Here is a 19,242-nt window from a genome sequence, read left to right as displayed (position 1 = left end):
TACAGTTATTACAAAACATTGGCTATATCCTATCTTGTACAGTACACTTTTGAGCCTATCTCACACCCAAAAGTTTGTATCTCTCTCTCCCACTCCTGTGCTGCCACCTCCCATAGTAACCACTAGTTTGTTCTCTGTATCTGTGAGTCTTCTTCTTTTTGTTATATTCACTAGTTTGTTGTAGTTTTATTTTTTTCCAAGAAAGCAAAGTGAGGATTTATTAAGTGAAAGTATGCTCACAGTGGGAGAGCAGGCAGACTCAGGTGAGTAGCTGTCTCACTTGTATTTTTTAGATTCCACATATAAGTTTGTGCTTCCCACTCCCCACCCGCCTTGTGCCCTTCCCTCACTTTCTCTACTGGTAACCACTAGTGTTTGTTCTCCGTGTTTGTAAAGTCTGCTTCTTTTTTGTTATATTCACTAGAGTGTGTTGTATTTTTTTGGATTCCACATATTAATGGTATCATACAGTATTTGTCTTTCTCTCTCTGGCTTATTTCACTAAGCATAATGTCCTCCAAGTCCATCCATGTTGCTGCAAATGGCAAAAATTTTGTTCATTTTTATGGCTGATTGTAAGTGCGTATGTACATTACATTTTTACCCATTCATCTGTTGATGAATGTTGTAAACACTTAAGTTGCTTTTATATCTCAGCGATGGTAAATAATGCTGATATGAGCATTGGGGTATGTGTATTGATATCTTTTTTAATTAGTGGGGTTTTTTCAGATATATATCCAGGAGTGGAATTTCTGGGTCATATGGTAGTTCTCAATATTCATTGGAAGGATTGATGCTGAAGCTGAAGCTCCAATATACTTTGGCTACCTGATGCGAAGAACTGACTCGTTGGAAAAGACCCTGATGCTGGGAAAGATTGAAGGCAGGAAGAGAAGGGTATGACAGAGAATAAGATTGTTTGATGGCATTACCAACTTGATGGATATGAGTTTGAGCAGGCTCTAGGAGTTGGTGATGAGCAGGGAAGCCTGGCATGCTGCAGTCCTTGGAGTGGCAAAGAGTCAGACACAATTGAGCAACTGAAATGATGGTAGTTCTGTTTTTAATCTTTTGAGAAAATTCCATACCATTTTCCACAGCAGTTGCACCAAGAGATCATTTGTTTTACCACTGTGTTGGGACTGCAAGAGGGAACTCTTTGTTAGTGAGAACTGTTATCTAGGGAAATTAGTAGTGTACAGGGCAAGGCATTTTTCAACTGATTGCCTCAAAAGTCATGGAAAATAGTAGTTGTTGGACTTAAGAAAGCCTTGTTAACTTCCCCATGCTGGTTCTCAGAATCCAGATTTGAAAAATGGCATCTGATCCACTGCTCAGAAGAAATAATCAAGGTGAATGGAGAGAAGAGAAACCATTCAAAGGCTAAACAAGAGATTTGGTGTGTAAAATAAGAGTCTCAACAGCAGCATTTATGGGCAAAAGCTGAAAAAAGAGGAGTCCTTCACAACTTGTTTACAATTAAAGGAACAAACGACTGTAACAAAGAAAAAGGCCTGTGAAAGGCCAGCCGGTTTCATGAACTGTTACATGCTCACTTAAGAGATAGTGTTAGGTTGTAGGAGTGATTTGAGATGGCTTTCCTGCAGTCACCAGGGTGCTGATTTCTGAAGTTGTACGAGAGAGCCAGGGCGTCTTGGGAGAGGAAGTTCTCCCACGCCATGCCTCTTTCGCTCTGGACAATCCCTCCTGGACCCAGTGAAGACATCCCGAAAGACTGCAGGCTATGGAGCGTCATCTGCAACACCCTCCCGGCTGAATCCTTTCTGAGAATAGCCAGGACACTGTTCTTGAGCAATACTTGTTTGTTTACTTGTGCTAAAGAGCAGGGATGACACAAGACTGATTGGACCAAGAGCCAATAGTAGCCCAGACAACAAGGAGGCTGGACTATCTCTCCCAATCAGAAAGAGAAGAGGCGGGACAGGCTGGGCAGGCCTGAAGAGCTGAACTTAAAGCTCAGGGTGACTTGCCCTCCATACTGAGAGTGGCAAAATAACCCTTACGTGTTCTGTACTGCAGGTTAACGTTTCCTGCCTTATTTACAGATTCGCAGAAATAGCGTGGTAGCATGATTTACAGCATTACTTCACTAATGCTGAGACATCATATTCTAGCAGTTACCTTATATCTCCCATGATTATGGTCATTTCATGTTAGGAAAAAAGGAATAGGGCAAGAGCTATTTAAAACTGGCCCTGCTTGGCTTTCTAGAATGATTATGTGATAGTTTAAAGGTACCATGAGATTTCTGGAGAAAGCACTGAATAAATTCACATGACAGATTTGTTCTTCTGTACATTATGTAGATTATTTAAAAGATGAGTCATATTTGCTATTTGTTTAAAAATAAATCTTGCTATGCTTATATTAACTAGCTTAAAATAATTCATGAGTGATATTAACTGACCACTCAGAATATCATTTACTACACTGAATGTCTATTGAACTGCAATCTGAGGGCACATGAAATTTTCCACATTCAAGCACATTTGTTTTCAAAATTTACGTGAAGTTACAGTACTTCTTAGTTGATACTTGTTTGCATATGACAAATTAGTCAACTTTAAATATAATTTGCTTATTTCAATATGCTTTTCTTTCAGGCTCATGAGATAACTTTACACACCAACTGCTTTAAATGATTTTCTGAGATACCTATGGGGTTGTGTGGTTTTAAATTCAAGTAGGGATTTAAGATAAGACCATACAAATCACTGTTAATATGGACTTCAATACTTGAAAAATCAGAGTAATCCTGTCCCATCACTGTAATAGCTCTTGTGGTAATCCCTGGGGCAGTGAACCCAAGGCTTGAGGTAATTTGGTAAAGCTTTATGGATGCCTAAGGGACTAGAAAATATGAAACCCTTCTTACCCTCCCCCCAGTTCCATATGCTTGATATCGATTTTTTTTCACTCTTCTTGCATTGGGAGCAGTTGTCCAGCAAGGGAACAAAAAGTCCATTTCTTACAAGGTAGCAATTAAGCCAAAAAAGCACTCACTAGTCAATACTCAATATCATAAAAACCCAGAAGAGAAAGCAATACACCATCCACACTCTCATGGAGACTTCGAAACTGATCATTTTGTGTTTGGCAGAAGGTGGGTACTCTTACTGGATTCCCCCCATCCCAATCTTTGCAAAATAAATACAAAAATACTAAGAATGCCCATGGAGCTTAAAACCTTTCTTTGGAAACCAGATAGAATGTTGAAGTCTTCTTTATTTTTTAATTGGATTCTATATAGTCTTGTTTTTTAAAAATTTATTTGCTAATTTTATTTGGCTATGCCAAGTCTTAGTTGTAGCGTGCAGGATCTTTGAGTTATGATCTTGCAGCATTTGAACCCTTAGTTGCAGCATGTGGGATCTAGTTCCCCAGCCAGGACTAGAACCTAGGCCTCCTGTATTGGGAGCATAGAGTCTTAGCCACTGGACCACCAAGGAAGTCCCTAAGTCCTCTTTATTAACTGTACCTTATCAGAGATTTTTCAAGGTAAAGAACTGTGACAGAAGGGGGGGGCACCTGGGAAAGTGAAATATGCACAAGGCAGTGTTCTTTTGTGAACAGTGACACAGTACAGAGCTGCAACTAACATCATTGTTTTGGCAGTGGGGGGTAATTATACAACAGACTTGGCTTCTCTGTAAAGGAAGAAATTCCAGCTGCACTGGAACTCTTTTGAGAGCTATGTTTTAGTAGGTTCTGTATGTTTGTATAATAAATGTTCATTAGCACAATCCAATTATTTTATCAAACAGACATTATAAGAATGGCTTTGTCCAAACTCAAAAAAGGGGAGAACACTTTCAAAGTCTAAGATATTAAAAAGCAAAAACAGTCAAAGAATCAAGTGCTGTTCATTCACATACCTGTTTATTAGATGTTTGAATTGGCAATAACTGACTTGCTCACTAAACGCTACCAGGTCACTTCCATTTGCTCCTCAGAAAACACCTGGAGTTCTAAAATATAGTACGAATGAGTCTGAGACTGAGAAAAATGGTTAGGTATTCAAGGTAGTTCCGCTAGTTAGTCATTGAAAGACTGTGAGGACTGAATATGGGTAAGGCTCCCTATTTGAGAGAACAGCGGAGATCAGTGAAAGGTAGTGAACTCTGCCAGGTGCAGACAGGCCGGCGCCCTGCCAGCGCAGGTGATGCCCGGGGCCCCCACCACCCCAGAAGTCACCTAAGGCCGTATGTCAAGCCCCGGGCACGGACTTTCTCCAAAGCCAGACTCGACTGATCATAACCTGAAATAACGCAGTTTTGGCTCTTTTCCTAGTTGGGACAATGTGTGATGGAAGTTACCAGTGGACAGTTTCCTTAGAAAAGAAAACTGAGATGTCCTTGACGTGGAAAGGCAACGGAAACAAAGACACAAAAAGCCGCCGACAGAAAAGAACCAGCAGCTTCCAGCTGTGAGCTCTCAGGAGGCAGGGGCACAACAGGCCTTTATTTTCCTGTGGAAACATCGCTGGCCACCGTAACTGGCACGGGGAACAGGAGCTAGGCCGCGCCCCTGCAGCTCTGCCAGGGGAGCAGCACAGCGCGCGTCCGCAGGGCACGTGCCCGCGGGGGACGGCCAGGTCCCGGGCTCGCGCTCCCCCGGCCCGTGGCCCGTTGCCGCACGCCCACTCGCTCCCGCGAGTCCGGGCCTGGCCCGTTGCGCATGCGCGCGGCGCGCTCCTCGCCACTCACGCGCCTCGACCCCGCCACGGCCGCTGCGCGCGGCCCGCTTCCGCCACGCCCGCCATGGCGGCCGCGGCGGCCCGCCCCTGGCCCCGCCTCCCGGGACGCCAAGCAGGTCACCTGACGCGACTGCGGGCTGAGGAGACACAAGAGAAGTCGCTGTCGCCACCGTCGGAGCTGTCGCCGCCTCCGCCACCGCCTGCACCCTCCAACTCGCCGCCCCCACCCAGCCTGCAGCGCCATGCCGTCCGAGAAAACCTTCAAACAGCGCCGAACCTTCGGTGGGTGCCGCGGGCCGGACGCTGTCTGAGGGCCGGCGTGGGCTCAGGGGCTGCAGAGAGGGCGGGCGGGCGGAGAGCTACGGGGCGGAAGGGCCGAGGCGAGCTGAGGCGGGGGCTGCGGGAAGGCTGGGCCCGGGTGGCCGAGGGAGTCGAGGCAGGGAGCCTGACGGGCCGAGGGCCGCCGGGCCTGGGGGCCTGAGGGGCCGGGGGCGCGCTGGCGCGGAGCTGCTGAATCACCTTTCGGCCCGGGCGGCCGGCGGGCTGTGAGCTCGGGGCCGTCAGCGCTCCAGCCCCGGGGTGTTCGGGCCCTACGATGAGACGAGCGCGAGCGGCGCGGGGGTGCAGTCCTTGTGGGGGAGTCTGGCCCGGAGCCGGGTTCTCAGAAGTGGTGGCACCGCAGGTGCACGTCTAGGTCACACATAGTCCCTTCAGACGTCAGGACCTCCACGGAGAGGGGTCCTAACGCCCGCCCCTTCCCCTGCAGCCCCGCGTGGCTGCGACGTCTTGGTCCTATTTGTGGCACAAGCGCGAGGGTGGGTGGCTGTTTTTCTCACTGGCTAGCGACGGCATTCTTTGACACCAGCGGCAAATCCGTTCTCTCCCAGTTCAGGCTGAAGTCCCCACTTGGCATGCTGGTGTTTGGTGAAAACCGAAAGTAACACCATCACAATACTTACTCCTGCACAAAACCAATGGGAAGGAAGTGATTGGTGCTCCTTTTAAAGCAAGACAGTGCTGTAATAACAGCGTGGCCTGCTTGTATACCCCTGTGTAGGGCTTGTTTATTTATCTCAGGCCAGGTGGAGTAGGGCGGGACCAGCGTTCCTTCCTGTCCTAATCTTCTTTAGGATCTTGAGCAGTATCTCTGCTGTCTGCTTTGGTCTAGTTTCCCAGAGTCTGGAAAAGAGGCAAGCATTCATTTGATCCTGGATGCAGTTTTGTAGATCTCATTATTGATAATTATTTCTTGTGCCCGAGAAACTCCAAAAAATGAAATTCATGTTGAGCCGAAGAGCATATCCTTTCAGCCTCTTGAAGCAGTTGGCTGGTTAGCAAGACTTAGAGGTGTCTTTTTTCTTTCTTTCTTTTTTTAAAGAAATTTTGTCTATAGTGACCTTCGTGAACTAAAATATTCGTGAATATTAGTTTTTGTACAGCCCTGGGAGCAGTATTTGGAGCAGATTTGCCATTGTACCTGGTTTCCATCCTTACTGACTGGCGTTAAAAGTTAACTGGGGATGTTTGTATGGGAAAGATGCCCATTTTCTCATGACCCAATACTATAGTTAACTTTCTTTTTGCTTAGAGTACGTTTAGGTTATCTAGAAAAATCCCTGAAGAAGAGTAGGTAGTAACAGTAGGAAAGTGAGGAATAATGAGAATAAAAGTGAGAATAAATGAGAATAAAATAATGAATTAGAAGGAATTGACCTAGTGCCTGTGGCCCTGAGGGTAAATCAGCAGGAAGGCCTTGGTTTTTCTCCATTTGTGTGTCTTGCACTTACTATATTTGTGGCTTTTCGTCTTTGTTCACCTTTATTTACTACCACTCCTTTTTTTTTTCTCCCTTGTCTCCTGACTCTTGATTCTTTTTTTTTTGTACTTTTATTGAGAAATGACATTCATTACTGTGTCAATTTAAGGTATTCAGCATGATGACTTGGTTTATGTGTCTTGGGCAATAACGACTACAGTAGGTTCAGCTAACATCAATTAAAAAGGTAAATTTTCTCCTTGTTATAAGAACTCCTAGTATTACCCTCTCCTCTTTTTTTTTTTAAGGGCTTAATAGTCATTTTTCAGAAGAATATATTATTTAATGGCTACTGCCTTTCCTTGCTATTGATCATGATAATCAGCACTGATAATGTTTTTATAGCAGAGTAAATGAGGCAAATCAGTTCTTTGGAGATATCTTTTTTGTAGAACCTAAGACCAGCCCCAGTTAGCTTGAGCAATAAGTACTCTTGCCAAGTGAGTGAGTTTGGGTAAATTAAAAATTGAGTATAGCTCTGATATGATATATTCTACGAAGGTTGAGAGGGTTGAGATGAATCTTAGTGCTCACCCAAAACGGCCACTTCCTTTTGTAGCCAAGGAAACTGGGTGGGGCCCTGAGAGGTGGAGATCATGGTCCACCTAGTGGCAGAGTCTGGGCTTGTCCTTCTACCCTTCTGGTAAGAATTCTTCCCCATCCTCCAGGAGGTAGCCAGTACATGAAGTGGACTAGCACTGAGTCAAGAGGCAGTGGTGTATCCTTAGAAACATTTTGAATAATTTTGTGAACTTTAAAGTTATACCTGAGCAAATATTTTTGGATTTAGTATTCTCAAATGTCATAATTTCACTCCATTTTCTTCTAGGGTTGCACTAGTTTAATAACAGATCTGTCTCCTAGACATAACCTGCTGAGGTTCAATGTTAAACCTAGATCGTAAGCTTCACCATCAATAACAAAATGGGTCTGCATTGTCTTGGAAGTTGATGTGGTAGTCTAGAATAAATAACTCCAACTACTCTTAACAGGTAGACTGAAGAGTGAGGTTTATGCCAACACCTAGATAACACTCCCTGAGCTTAAGCTATGTCACTCCTGATGGGTGGGATTTTACATTGTTTATTCATAGGCATATTGGGGGAAATATTTATTATGCTTCCATTTCATCTTTGTACAAGCCTGAGCCCTGGGGGAATACAGACATGACTAGAGCTGAATCCCTGACAGCCAGGGGCAGTCTGTTGAGAAAGGCAAATGATAAACAGATCATAACAGCACTAAGAAAGTAACTGAGTGAAAGGAGTGTTCCTTTATGCTGTTGATCAGTGGTGTTGGTAATGCTTTTGTTAAATATACTGCTGGCCTCCGAAAACAGCCTTCTACTCAAAGAGGCTTCAGCATATACCATATTTATATTTAATTACTCCAGGCTTACCACTGGATTTTCATTGCAGCTGGCCAGAGCACTAAAGATATTCCTCTAGGACTTTGGTACTACTATTGTCATCTTAAGGAAGTCACTTGTCTTCCTCAGTTGTCCCACCTTTAATGAAAATGATCATTTTTGTCTTCCTTTTTGGACCATATTTTGGGGATAAATCAAGATAAAGCTTTTGACACTATAGTTTGAAGCCCCACATTTAGAGCCCATTTTGTTTTTCCCTTCTCCCACTTAACCGTAATAAACCTGTTCTCCTTGTATAAAAAAATCTCTCATCCTTAAGCCCGAGTGATTCCTTTTTAGTTCAGTTCAGTTGTCCGACTCTTTGTGAACCCATGAACTGCAGCACACCAGGCTTCCCCTGTCCATCACCAACTCTCAGAGCTTGTTCAAACTCCTGTCGATCGAGTTGGTGATGCCATTGGATTCCTTTTACCTTAAATTTATTTGGATAAGCTTTTAAATGTGAAACATTTCAGGGTATATTAAACTTATTATTTATTGGCTGCAGTGATTTAAGTAAATTATCATTTCCCCTTGCTTGTGAAATCTACTCTGCCAAGATGGAGGTTTTTGTTATGAAGAGGGCTGGTAGTGGAGTCTAGGTGGTTCAGCATCTTTTCTGGGATAGGACAGATATAAGGACAGAGCTGAGAGAAGTGATGCAGTATCAGTGACACCCCAGAAATAGAGAGGAGTTCAAAGGATGATGTAAAGAAAAACTCCTTTGTGTCTCTTCTACTCTACAGTGCTGTCCTGAACACTGTGGCTCACTTTTTTTTTTTTTTGCAACTCACTTCTGACACCAGACATAAGTATTTTTACACACATCAAGCAGTTCAGCTCATTGTCCTCTGTTTAACTCAGTTCTGACACTACTTGGTGATAGCCTCAGATCCAACAAGTTAAGGGCTCTGTCGTGCCTGACACCTCCCCCCACCAAAGGCTAATTGCAAGTGCTCTGATTAGTTATAAATCAGTTTTTCAAGACCACTTTGTGTTTGACTAAATTACTAGAGTGGCTCACAGTACATTAATTACTAGATTATCAGATTACCATTAGGTTGGTACAAAAATAATTGCAGTTTTGGACCCTGAATTTTAAATCATTATAGCTAGACTCAAACACATCCTTATTAATCAAAATAGGAACCATTACAATCAATACATTTTTGCCAGCAAGAAATAAGTTTATTCCTGTAGCATAAATATCTGTGCTTCAGGATTCAGGGAACTCTAGGAAAGCATTTCTTGCTTCCTGCTGGTTGTGGAAATGTATTCCCTCCAAAAAGTTGTCAAGATGCTTGAAGAAGTGGTAGTTAGTTGGCGAGAGGTCAGGTGAATATGGCAGATGAGGCAAACTTCGTAGCCCAATTCGTTCAACTTTTGAAGCATGGGTTGTGCAACTTGCGGTCAGGTGTTGTCATAGAGAATTGGGCCCATTCTGTTGACCAATATCAGCAGCAGGCATTGCAGTTTGCAGTGCATTTCATCAATTTGCTGAGCGTACTTTTCAGATGTAATGATTTCACTGGGATTCAGAAAACTGTTGGATCAGATGGGCAGCAGGCCATCAAAGTGACCATGACCTTTTTTTGGTGCAAGTTTGGCTTTGGAAAGTGCTTTGGATCTTCTCGGTCCAACCACTGAGCTGGTAGTCAGTCACTGGTTGTCATATAAAATCCACTTTTTGTTGCACGTCACAATCCAATCGAGAAATGCTTCTTTGTTTTTGCATAGAATAAGAGAAGACAGCACTTCAGAATGATGATTTTTTTGATTTTCAGTCTGCTAACTCAACATTCAAAAAACTAAGATCATGGCATCCAGTTCCATCACTTCATGGCAGATAGATGGGAAAAAGTGGGAACAGTGACAGATTTTATTTTCCTGGGCTCCAAAATCACTGCAGATGCTCACTGCAGCCATGAAATTAAAAGACACTTGCTCCCTGGAAGAAAAAGCTGTGATCAACCTAGACAGCATATTAAAAAGCAGAGATATCACTTTGCTGGCAAAGGTCCATATAGTCAAAGCTATGGTTTTTCCAGTAGTCATGTGTGGATGTGCGAGTTGGACCATAAAAACGGCTGAGCACTGAAGAATTGATGCTTTTGAACTGTGGTGCTGGAGAAGACTCTTGAGAGTCCCTTGGACAGCATGGAGATCAAACCAGTCAATCCTAAAGGAAATCAACTCTGAATATATTCACTGGAAGGACTGATGCTGAAGCTTCAGTACTTTGGCCACTTGATGCGAAGAGCCAACTCATTGGAAAAGACCTTGATGCTGGGAAGGATTGAGGGCAGCAGGAGAGGGGGATGACAGGATCAGGTGGTTGGATGGCATCACTTACTCAGTGGACATGAGTTTGAGCAAACTCCTGCAGAAGGGAAGGACAGGAAAGCCTGGTGTGCTAAAGTCTATGGGGTCAGAAAGAGTCAGACAAGACTTAGCAACTAAACAACATGAGGCACCCACTTATTGAGCTTTTCACCTTTAAAATTTGCTTCAAATGCTGAATGACCATAGAATGGTCGACATTGAGTTCTTTGGTAACTTCTCTTGAAGTTGTTAGAGGATCAACTTCAATGATCCTCTCAATTGGTCATTGTCAACTTCTGATGGCTGGCCACTACATTCCTCATCTTCAAGGCTTTCGTCTCCTGTGCAAAACTTCTTGAACCATCAAAGCACTGTATGTTTGTTAGCAGTTGGGCCAAATGTGTTGATGTTGCAAGTTGTCTCTGATGTTTTATGACCCATTTTGAACTCATAAAAAAATTGCTCGGATTTTCTTTTTGTACATCGTTTCTATAGTCTAAAATACATATAAAATAAACAACAAGTAATAAGTTAATAGCAAAAAAAAATAAAGTGAGAAATTCACATTAAAATGATGTATAGCATAACCACATTTATTTCAGAATGTATTCCAATATCATATGGTGAAGTTCAACAATGCAAAACCGCAATTACTTTTGCACCAACCTAATATGAAGGCTATGAAAGCCTACCAGGGAACAGCTGAAGGAAAAGATGCATGGGGTAAGGAAGAATGCTGAACACAGGAGCTTCTCTCTCCTTGGAGTTCGGTAATTGCACTCTCCTGCCACCCAAAAGCTCTCCAAACCCTTTGTATTAATAAATAAGTTCATTTGTATCACTTTTTAAATTCTACATGTAAGTGATATCATTTGATACTTGTTTTTCTCTGACTTACTCAATATGATAATCTCTAGGTCCATCCATGTTGCAAATGGCATTATTTCATATTGAATAACATTTATCAACCATTTACTGTGTGTAGATATTTGCAAGGGGTGTACCAATGATCTCATCGAATCTTTTTTTTAATTTTCATTATTATTTATTATAGGATATTGAATATAGTTCCCTTACTATAAAATAGGACCTTGTTTATGCATTCTGTATATACTAGTTTGCATCTGCTGATACCAAACTCCCAATCTAACCCTCCCCCTCATCCCTCCCCTTTGGCAACCATAAGTCCATTCTATATGTCTTTGAGTCTATTTCTCTTTCATAGATAAGTTCATTTGTGTCATATTTTAGGTTCCACATATAAGTGATATATATTTGTCTTTCTCTTACTTTGCTTAGTATGATAATCTCTAGGTCTATCCATGTAGCTGTAGATGTCATTATTTCATTCTTCTTTTTGGCTGAATTATACTCCATTGTATGTATGTACCACATCTTTATCCATTCTTCTGTTGATGGACACTTAGGTTGCTTTTATGTCTGACCTGTCATGAATTATGCTTCTGTGAACACTGGGGTGCATGTATCTTTTCAAATTAGAGCTTTCTTTAGATATGTATTTGCCCAGGAGTGGGATTGCGGGGTCATATGGTAGTTCTGCTTTTTGTTTTTTGAGACACTCCTTACTTTTTTCATTTTCCATAGTGGCTGCACCAGCTTACATTCCCACCAACAGTGTAGCGGGGTTGCCTTTTCTCCACACCCTCTCCAGCATTTATTTGTAGGCTTCTTAATGATGGCTGTTCTGATCGGTGTGGATGATTAACAACTCATTGTAGTTTTGATATATGATAATCAATTATTAGTTATGTTGAACATCTTTTTGTGTGCCTGTTGGATGTCTTTGGAGAAATGTCTATTTAGGTCTTATGCTTCTTTTTTTATTGGATTGTTTGTTTTGGTGTTGAGTTGTATGAACTGTTTGTATATTTTGGAAATTAAGCCCTTGTCAGCTGCATCATTTGCAAATATTTTTTCTCCCCTTCTGTAGATTATTTTTTTGTTCCTTTAAATGTTTCCTTTGCTGTGCAAAAGCTTGTAAGTTTGATTAGGTCCTGTTTGTTTATTTTTGCTTTTATTTCTATTGCCTTGGGAGACGAAAACAGTGTGAAGATTTAAGTCAGGGAATGTTTTACCTATACTGTCTTCTAGGAGTTTTATGGTGTCCTCTCTTACATTTAGGTGTTTAAACCATTTTGAGTTTATTTTTGTGAATAGTAAGAGAGTGTGTTGTAACTTCACTGATTTACATGTAGCTGTCCAAATTTTCCAGTACCACTTTCTGAAGAGACATTTTTCCATTGTATATTCTTGCCTTCTTTGTCAAAGATTAATTGACTATAGGTGTGTGGATTTATTTCTGGACACTCTGTTCTGTTCCACTAATCCATATGTCTTGTTTTTGTGCGACTAACACAGTTTTGATTACCATAGCTTTGTAGTATTGTCTGAAGTCTTGAAGGTTATTCCTCTTGCTTTATTCTTTTTCTTCAGGATTGCTTTGGCAATTCTGGGTCTTCTATGGTTCTATATAAATTTTAGGATTATTTGGTCTAGTTCTGTGCAAGGGTAACTTGATAGGGATTACATTAAATCTGTAGATTGCTTTGTGTAGTGTGGCCACTTTAACAGTATTCTTCCACTCCAAGAGCATGGGATATATTTCCATTTCTTTGAATCAACATTAATTTTATTAATATTTTATAGCTCTCAATGTATAAGTGATTCATCTCTTTGGTGAGGTTTATTCCTAAGTTTCATTTTGTTTTTGATGCAACTCTAAAAGATATATATATATATATATATATTTTTTTTTTACATTCCCTTTCCGATATTTCATTGTTAATGTAGAGAAATGCAACCAATCTCTGTATGTTAATCTTGCATACTAACCTTTGCGAGGGATGAGGTGTTAGTGTTTGGTTTCTCTCAGTCTTAGGGAGGATGTTTTTACTGCTTTGCTCTGCCATGGCTAAGGATAGGTGGGGTCAGATATGGAGGTCTACCAGTGCAGAAAATAAGTTGGATTTTTGGCCCTTAATAATGCCGGTGTTTCTTCCTTTTCTTTGTAGAACAACGAGTAGAAGATGTCCGACTTATCCGAGAGCAGCATCCTACCAAAATCCCGGTAGGTCATCTGTTTCAATTATTGTTAATGTACGCAGAAGAGAGCACTGCTTCAGTAGTGCTTCTCCGTGTGACTGCCTGATGGGCTTCTGCAGGAATCTACAACCATGCAACCAGTGTGTTCGTTTCGTGACCTGGAATGGAGGCATCTTCATCTGCAGTGTAATCGGATCACTGTTTCCTCCCAAGTCTGAGTCTGCTGCCTTAATGTTATACACTTCACAAACCATGTAAATTTTACTTGGTAGAGAAGGGATAAGGGGGCTAGATCTGCTGATACTTTATCAAAGAAGGGTGGTGTCCACCCTCTTCTGAAGGAAGCAGAGACTACAACTGTGAAAGAATCAGTAGCTCTCGACTTAACTGTGACTGTACAGTCCAGGGTGCCCGACTTGGCCGCAGAGAAAGACGACTTACGTTCAGTTTCTTTGCAGGAGGTGGGGGAAAAGATGCTGCTCCTGTAGTGTAAGGGCCTACATGTGCTGTGCCCTGGGTCCTTTGGTGGTGGACCTTAAATAGGTTTCTGTTGTGACACTAGGTCTAGAGAGAAATGGTCAAGGAGATTTTGGCTTCAGACGGAGGCTGAATTGTGGCCCTAGGGTCAGGGTTACTAAGTGATCTTGGGCTAATTACTAAAATTCTGAGAGGAGCTGCTGTATCTTCATCTGTAAAATGGGAAGAGAATCCCATCCCCCGTGGCGTGGAAAATTTGCCTAATTGTGGGGACATGATTTTCACCTCTTACAGACTGCATCCACTGCTAACTTCTGCAGAAGCTTCCATGGTTGGCTTTCTGATTGATCATTTCATACCAAAGTGAGGGAAGAGAAGATGGGAAGATCTGGGATTAGGGTTGTGAAGTAGACAGAGAATAGGAAGGGTCTGCTCAGCAGGGTAAGGACTGTAGGATTCTGTACTTAAACCTATGTTTGCTGTGTTTCTTAGACTGGTTGGAAATTTCAGTCTGTCTTCACGCTTAGGCCTATATATGACCTGGGCATGAGGTTTCTGGGTAATTTCCCTAATTTTAAGGTTTTTCTTCACTTTTGAGTATCTGCTGTGTCTATTTGCTAGCAGGTACTTGTCAGTCATTGAAATCAAAATAACCAGCCCAACAGTCCACCAGTATTGTTCCATAACCTCCTTTTGAAATATGAATGTTTGCATACATTTTCAGTCATCTTTTTGCTAGTAGTTTCAGGTTTTTTGCAGAAGTCATATTCATACTTGCAGATACCATGTTTTCAACATACCTCATAGATAAAGAAAGCTATTGATCTTGCCAGGGAAGGGGACAACAGCTTGGCTTGGCTTACACAGAACCTCATGTAGGCCCCATACAGTGGAACAGCGTATATATAAACATTTTTCCCTCTCCTAAAGATTTCCCATTCCTGCCTTACAACTTCTCATTGTTGTAACAGCAGGGTAAAGAATTGCTCTGCATGGGGAAGGATATCCATGGTACTCAGTAAATAGGTAGTACTGAGGCTCATGGGCAGTCGCTAGTCTGCCATCATAGCTTATATAATGTGGCTTACCACTAAAAAACAATATTTTTCCTTTATAGAAAGGAAGTATGGCAAGGAGCTAATGGATTTAAATTGTAATGTGGAACTATTTTTGATCACTGCATAGTTCAAGATTCTTTTAAAACTCATTTTTTAAAAAAGCAAAGATATCAAAATGACAGAATCTCTGACGAGTCTGCAAAAAAAAAAAAACCAAAAACCAAGAAATTGTCTCCAGACCAGCTAATCGTGGTTTCTGCTTGTCAGATACTTACTTAGCATTTGAGTCTATCACCATAGTTGAGATCTTAAAGTTTTATTAAAACTCGTGTCATGTCACAGGTAGTGGAATTGGTGTAGATTGAGATCATTAAAGCTGGTACTCAGCATCTCGGTTCTTTTAAGGCTTGGGGTCTCTTTCTGACTAGGTAGTATATTTTCATGGTTCCAAGTAACAAATCATAGCAAACTTTCCCCACCTGGCGGCTACCTTGCCCTTCTCTGAAGGCAGCCATGTTGTCTCGTGCACCATATTTCGTAAGGAACAAGCGTGCTGTTGTAAACCCTGGTTTGGCATGTGCCAGTTACAACAAAGGAAGTATTTTAACTATTTTTCATTGTTAATGGCTATTTTAAAAACCACTTTTGTGGCTTCTTTTCTAGGTAATAATAGAACGATACAAAGGTGAGAAACAGCTTCCTGTTCTGGATAAAACAAAGTTCCTGGTGCCTGATCATGTCAACATGAGTGAGCTCATCAAGATAATAAGGTATTTAGTCATCTTTTAAACTTATTTCTTTGGGTAACTTCTCATTCTTTAACAGGCTTACAGATAAATCTGCCATCTAGTTCTGATAAAAATTATGCAACTTAATAAAACTATAAGATGTTTCATTTCTGAGTTTTTAGATTTCTTACTTGCTGAATCTTAAGTCCTTTCTGATTCTTTCATCCTGACATCTATGTAGATACCACGCAGGCTCAGTAGTTTGATGCATGGGTTTAATCAGTTGCTACCACAAAGCATGTGGAATCAGGGATTGAACCTGTGTCCTCTGCCTTAGCCGTTTCTTATCCACTGCGCCACCAGGAAAGTCCCGCATACTAGTTTAAAACTGGCCTAAGGAATGTAGTAAGAATGATCTATCAAGGATTATCGTTAATACTTATCATGCATATAGTCATAGAAAACATTTTGTGCTTTATGAGAAGAAATTCAAATCATCAGTTAAGACATATTTCATTTTGTCAGAAGCAACATTAGCAAAATCTTTATACTTTTATACTGATCCAATGTGGGCGATATTTTGTACATTCTCCCTGTGTATTGATGTATCAATATTTCTTCACGTTTTCTTTCAACAGAAGGCGCTTACAGCTCAATGCTAATCAAGCCTTCTTCCTGTTAGTGAATGGACATAGCATGGTGAGTGTGTCCACTCCAATTTGTGAAGTGTATGAAAGCGAGAAGGATGAAGATGGATTCCTGTACATGGTATATGCCTCTCAGGAGACTTTTGGAATGAAATTATCTGTGTAAGACTTAAAAGAAAAATGCATCTGTTACAGAATTTTTTAAACCCTTACCAAGGAATAAAAAAGGGATGTTACCAACTGAGGTTGATCAGTTCATCTAATCACCGATCATCAAAACAGTAGTTTCCTGCCTAGGAGTTTTAGGAAGTTGTTTTTTTGTACTTCAAGCAAAAAACTGAGCTCCAAATGAGCACATTCAGCTTTGGGAAACTTTATTATTTAACCTAGGCTATCTTGTTTTTAAATTTAATGTTTAAAAATACTTTGCATTATAAGTTGCCAATAAAATAGACCTTCAAGTTAATGTTTTTTTTTTTTTTTGCCCCCTCAAAATGCAGTTTTGAGCATTCAGAGAGACATTGTCTTCTCTAGGTTCACAGAAGCTGCCAACTTTTTATAGAAGGGTTTGCAGCCAACTAGAGGAATCGCCTTGAGAGGATCTTTAAGCATACATTGTCAGGTATAGCCACCCACCCCCAATGCATTTGCCATAATAGTTGGCAAAAAGCAGGCTGAATGGGGGTATATAGGAAACAAGGAAACTGTGCTGCTGTCCAGGGTCCCCACTTGCTAATTGTGTTTCAAGTTAGCACTCTCGTTTCAAAGTTCTCATTTGGTTTGTTCTCTAGACGGTAACACAGAAAAACGCTGCTGCTCAACAGGAACCTTGAATAATTTATAATTTTGGTCAAGTTTCTCAGAAGGCCTAGAGAAAGAGAATGACATTTTTTGTTTTGAATATTCTCTTCAGAGCTCAAAATGGTGCCTGCTTTGGTAAATAAACAAGCAGTTACATGGGTTTCATTCTTTGGGACAAAGGTAGAAAACTGCAGGATACTGAAACTAAAAGCATTAAAATTCAGATACACTTCTGCCTTTTGGCTCGTAGCTGTAGATGATCCACGTTTTATGTTGTGTGTGACTAAAATATGTTATTAAAACATTTTTAAGAGTATTTCAGTTATCACTGTTAGGTCAAGCAGTCATCAAAGTACTCCCACTCCATGTGCATGTCAATTTTGAAAATAGCAAAAGGAAACGTTCTTCACAAATATTAATGTCAAACGTTAAACATTTTCAAAGTCCAACTAGAATAAATAAGGAGTGCTTCCTACTACCTGCATGGGGTTCACTATGTACCATTTTTTGTGAGAGCTACCACAGAAGGATCATAGACCCACTTGAGACTGTACATATAGCAGGTCACCATTCACCCTTGTGTATCTAGACGTGTGTGGAAAACCTGTTATCTGTTAGTGGCAGTTATTTACTGTAATTGAGGAAGAAAAAGCAATATTACTGCATAGGGGTGCTCAGCCCCAATCTCCTCTTCCTGCTGCATGCGTCTGTCCACATGTATAACTTTTAATATGTATATTTTTACATTATGTACATTCTTAATTAGCCTGTCTTGTTTAGATTGTATACATCATTATATCTGACATTCTTGTAACTACTGTGTGATCAATAAGATTCCTATAAGAAACTCTGCTTTTTAAAGACAAAAATACCGTGCTGAGAGGGCTGACTTAACTTATATCCCACATTAGTGGGTGGTCACTCTATTTATAGGATCTTTAAAACATTTTTAATGAACTAAGGTGAATAAAGGCACAACTGAAAACTGTCATCAAAGTTCAAGTTAATGGCTTAGTATTTGAGACTTGCAGTCTGTGCTATCCAAAGCCAAGCAGATAACACCCTTCCCAGTGAGGAGTGCTGAGGCTGGTCTCACTGTGGGTGGAGGGACACCCCCCCGAAGGTCTCTGCCTTATGAGCAAGAGACCTTGCTCCACCTTGCTCACGTTGGTCAACGTGTCCTGCCTTCAAAAAACTCAATTCTCTTAAAATTACAGACGTGCCACAAAGTTGAGGGGGAGGGATCGGGGGTGTAGGTGTTTTGTGGGAATAAGCACTTGAAAACCTGCTCTAAATGAACTAAAGTACAACACAAAAAGTATTGACTGTGTGGGGTGTGGTCTGGAAGGTATTACGTGGTGGTATGTGGTACCCAACGTGGCCGGGTCGGGAGCTGTATACGGTAAACAGCAGGTGTGCACATGACCTCCATCCTCGGAGGCCCCAGGCATGACCAAACAGAGGAAGGCCTTCCCTATCTGAGGGGCTGCAACCTAGCAGGTCCCAGGAGTGTCCAGCTGTGTCTCCTGATGCTACTTACCTGACAGGAGCCCTGACCAGTCCTGGAACCACACGTGTGCACGTGTTTTTCTCTGGGTACCCACAAGTCTGAGAAGACCAGGCCAAACTGGAGATTCCTGCTAGGGAGAAAGTCCGTGAATTCTCTCTCTGTGGCCTGCCCTGCTCAGGATAGCACCACGGACCAGGGCAAACACATTTGTTAGCCTGCTACCATCCCAAGTCCAGAGAGGACATGGCTACAGATGCCAGGGCACACTCACTGTGAGCTTGGAAACGTCCAAAGGACACTTATCTAGTGATGCTGACCCTGATTATGGAACTGGGAGCTGGAACACCTTTAAACCAATCCCAAATCAATTCACATTTCTGTTCATAGAACATTTTTTGAAAACCCAGGAAACTAGACAGAAAGTGGCCTTAAGACCCAGTATCCCTCTTGTAACACTGAGAAGGCGGCGGAAAGAACAGACTCCCTAGCTTGGAAATCAAGAATCGCAATTGGAAAGGATATGTGCCTCGTATTCTATGAGACAAAGACCTAATAAAAAGAACCTTTTTTTTTTTAATTTTTATTTTCAGTACATTAAATTTACTCATAAAAACATTCTAAAAATGTACAATTTTTCCTTTTTAACAAAGTATAATAAAACATAAAAACCCCAAAAACAGAATACTTGACAT

General features: G+C 41.4%; 1 protein-coding gene and 1 long non-coding RNA gene across 3 annotated transcripts; one reads left to right on the top strand and one right to left on the bottom strand.

Moving 5' to 3' along the window:
- Positions 1-4,449: 4,449 nt before the first annotated feature.
- On the bottom strand, positions 4,450-5,615 carry LOC145514721 (uncharacterized). The gene is made up of 2 exons (XR_014060318.1): positions 5,240-5,615; positions 4,450-4,857 (listed from the first exon to the last, which is right to left on the bottom strand). It is a non-coding gene; the product is annotated as an uncharacterized LOC145514721 (long non-coding RNA).
- On the top strand, positions 4,865-18,031 carry MAP1LC3B (microtubule associated protein 1 light chain 3 beta). Of its 2 annotated transcripts, none has more exons than XM_081513358.1 (4): positions 4,865-5,002; positions 13,299-13,354; positions 15,528-15,634; positions 16,234-18,031. In XM_081513358.1, the coding sequence occupies exons 1-4, from the start codon at positions 4,963-4,965 to the stop codon at positions 16,403-16,405; spliced, it is 375 nt and encodes a 124-aa protein (XP_081369484.1). In that variant the 5' UTR covers positions 4,865-4,962; the 3' UTR covers positions 16,406-18,031. The 2 variants fall into 2 exon arrangements, with proteins under 2 accessions (XP_081369484.1, XP_081369483.1); XM_081513357.1 differs by having other exon boundaries at positions 16,231-18,031.
- The last annotated feature ends 1,211 nt before the right edge of the window (positions 18,032-19,242 follow it).

Source organism: Giraffa tippelskirchi, chromosome 7 (assembly GCF_054371585.1).
Source record: "Giraffa tippelskirchi isolate mGirTip1 chromosome 7, T2T-mGirTip1v1.2.pri, whole genome shotgun sequence".
In the NCBI taxonomy this organism is placed as follows: Eukaryota; Metazoa; Chordata; class Mammalia; order Artiodactyla; family Giraffidae; genus Giraffa; species Giraffa tippelskirchi.
Note: the sequence above shows the minus strand (reverse complement) of the source record. Positions and strands in the feature narration are given on the sequence as shown.

Bases quoted from the DNA above. Each gene is read 5' to 3' on its own strand.
- MAP1LC3B (XM_081513357.1), top strand. From the start codon at position 4,963: ATGCCGTCCGAGAAAACCTTCAAACAGCGCCGAACCTTCG. The intron at 13,355-15,527 runs GTAGGTCATCTG...CTTCTTTTCTAG, and splicing joins AGCATCCTACCAAAATCCCG to GTAATAATAGAACGATACAA. The intron at 15,635-16,230 runs GTATTTAGTCAT...TTCTTTCAACAG, and splicing joins GAGCTCATCAAGATAATAAG to AAGGCGCTTACAGCTCAATG.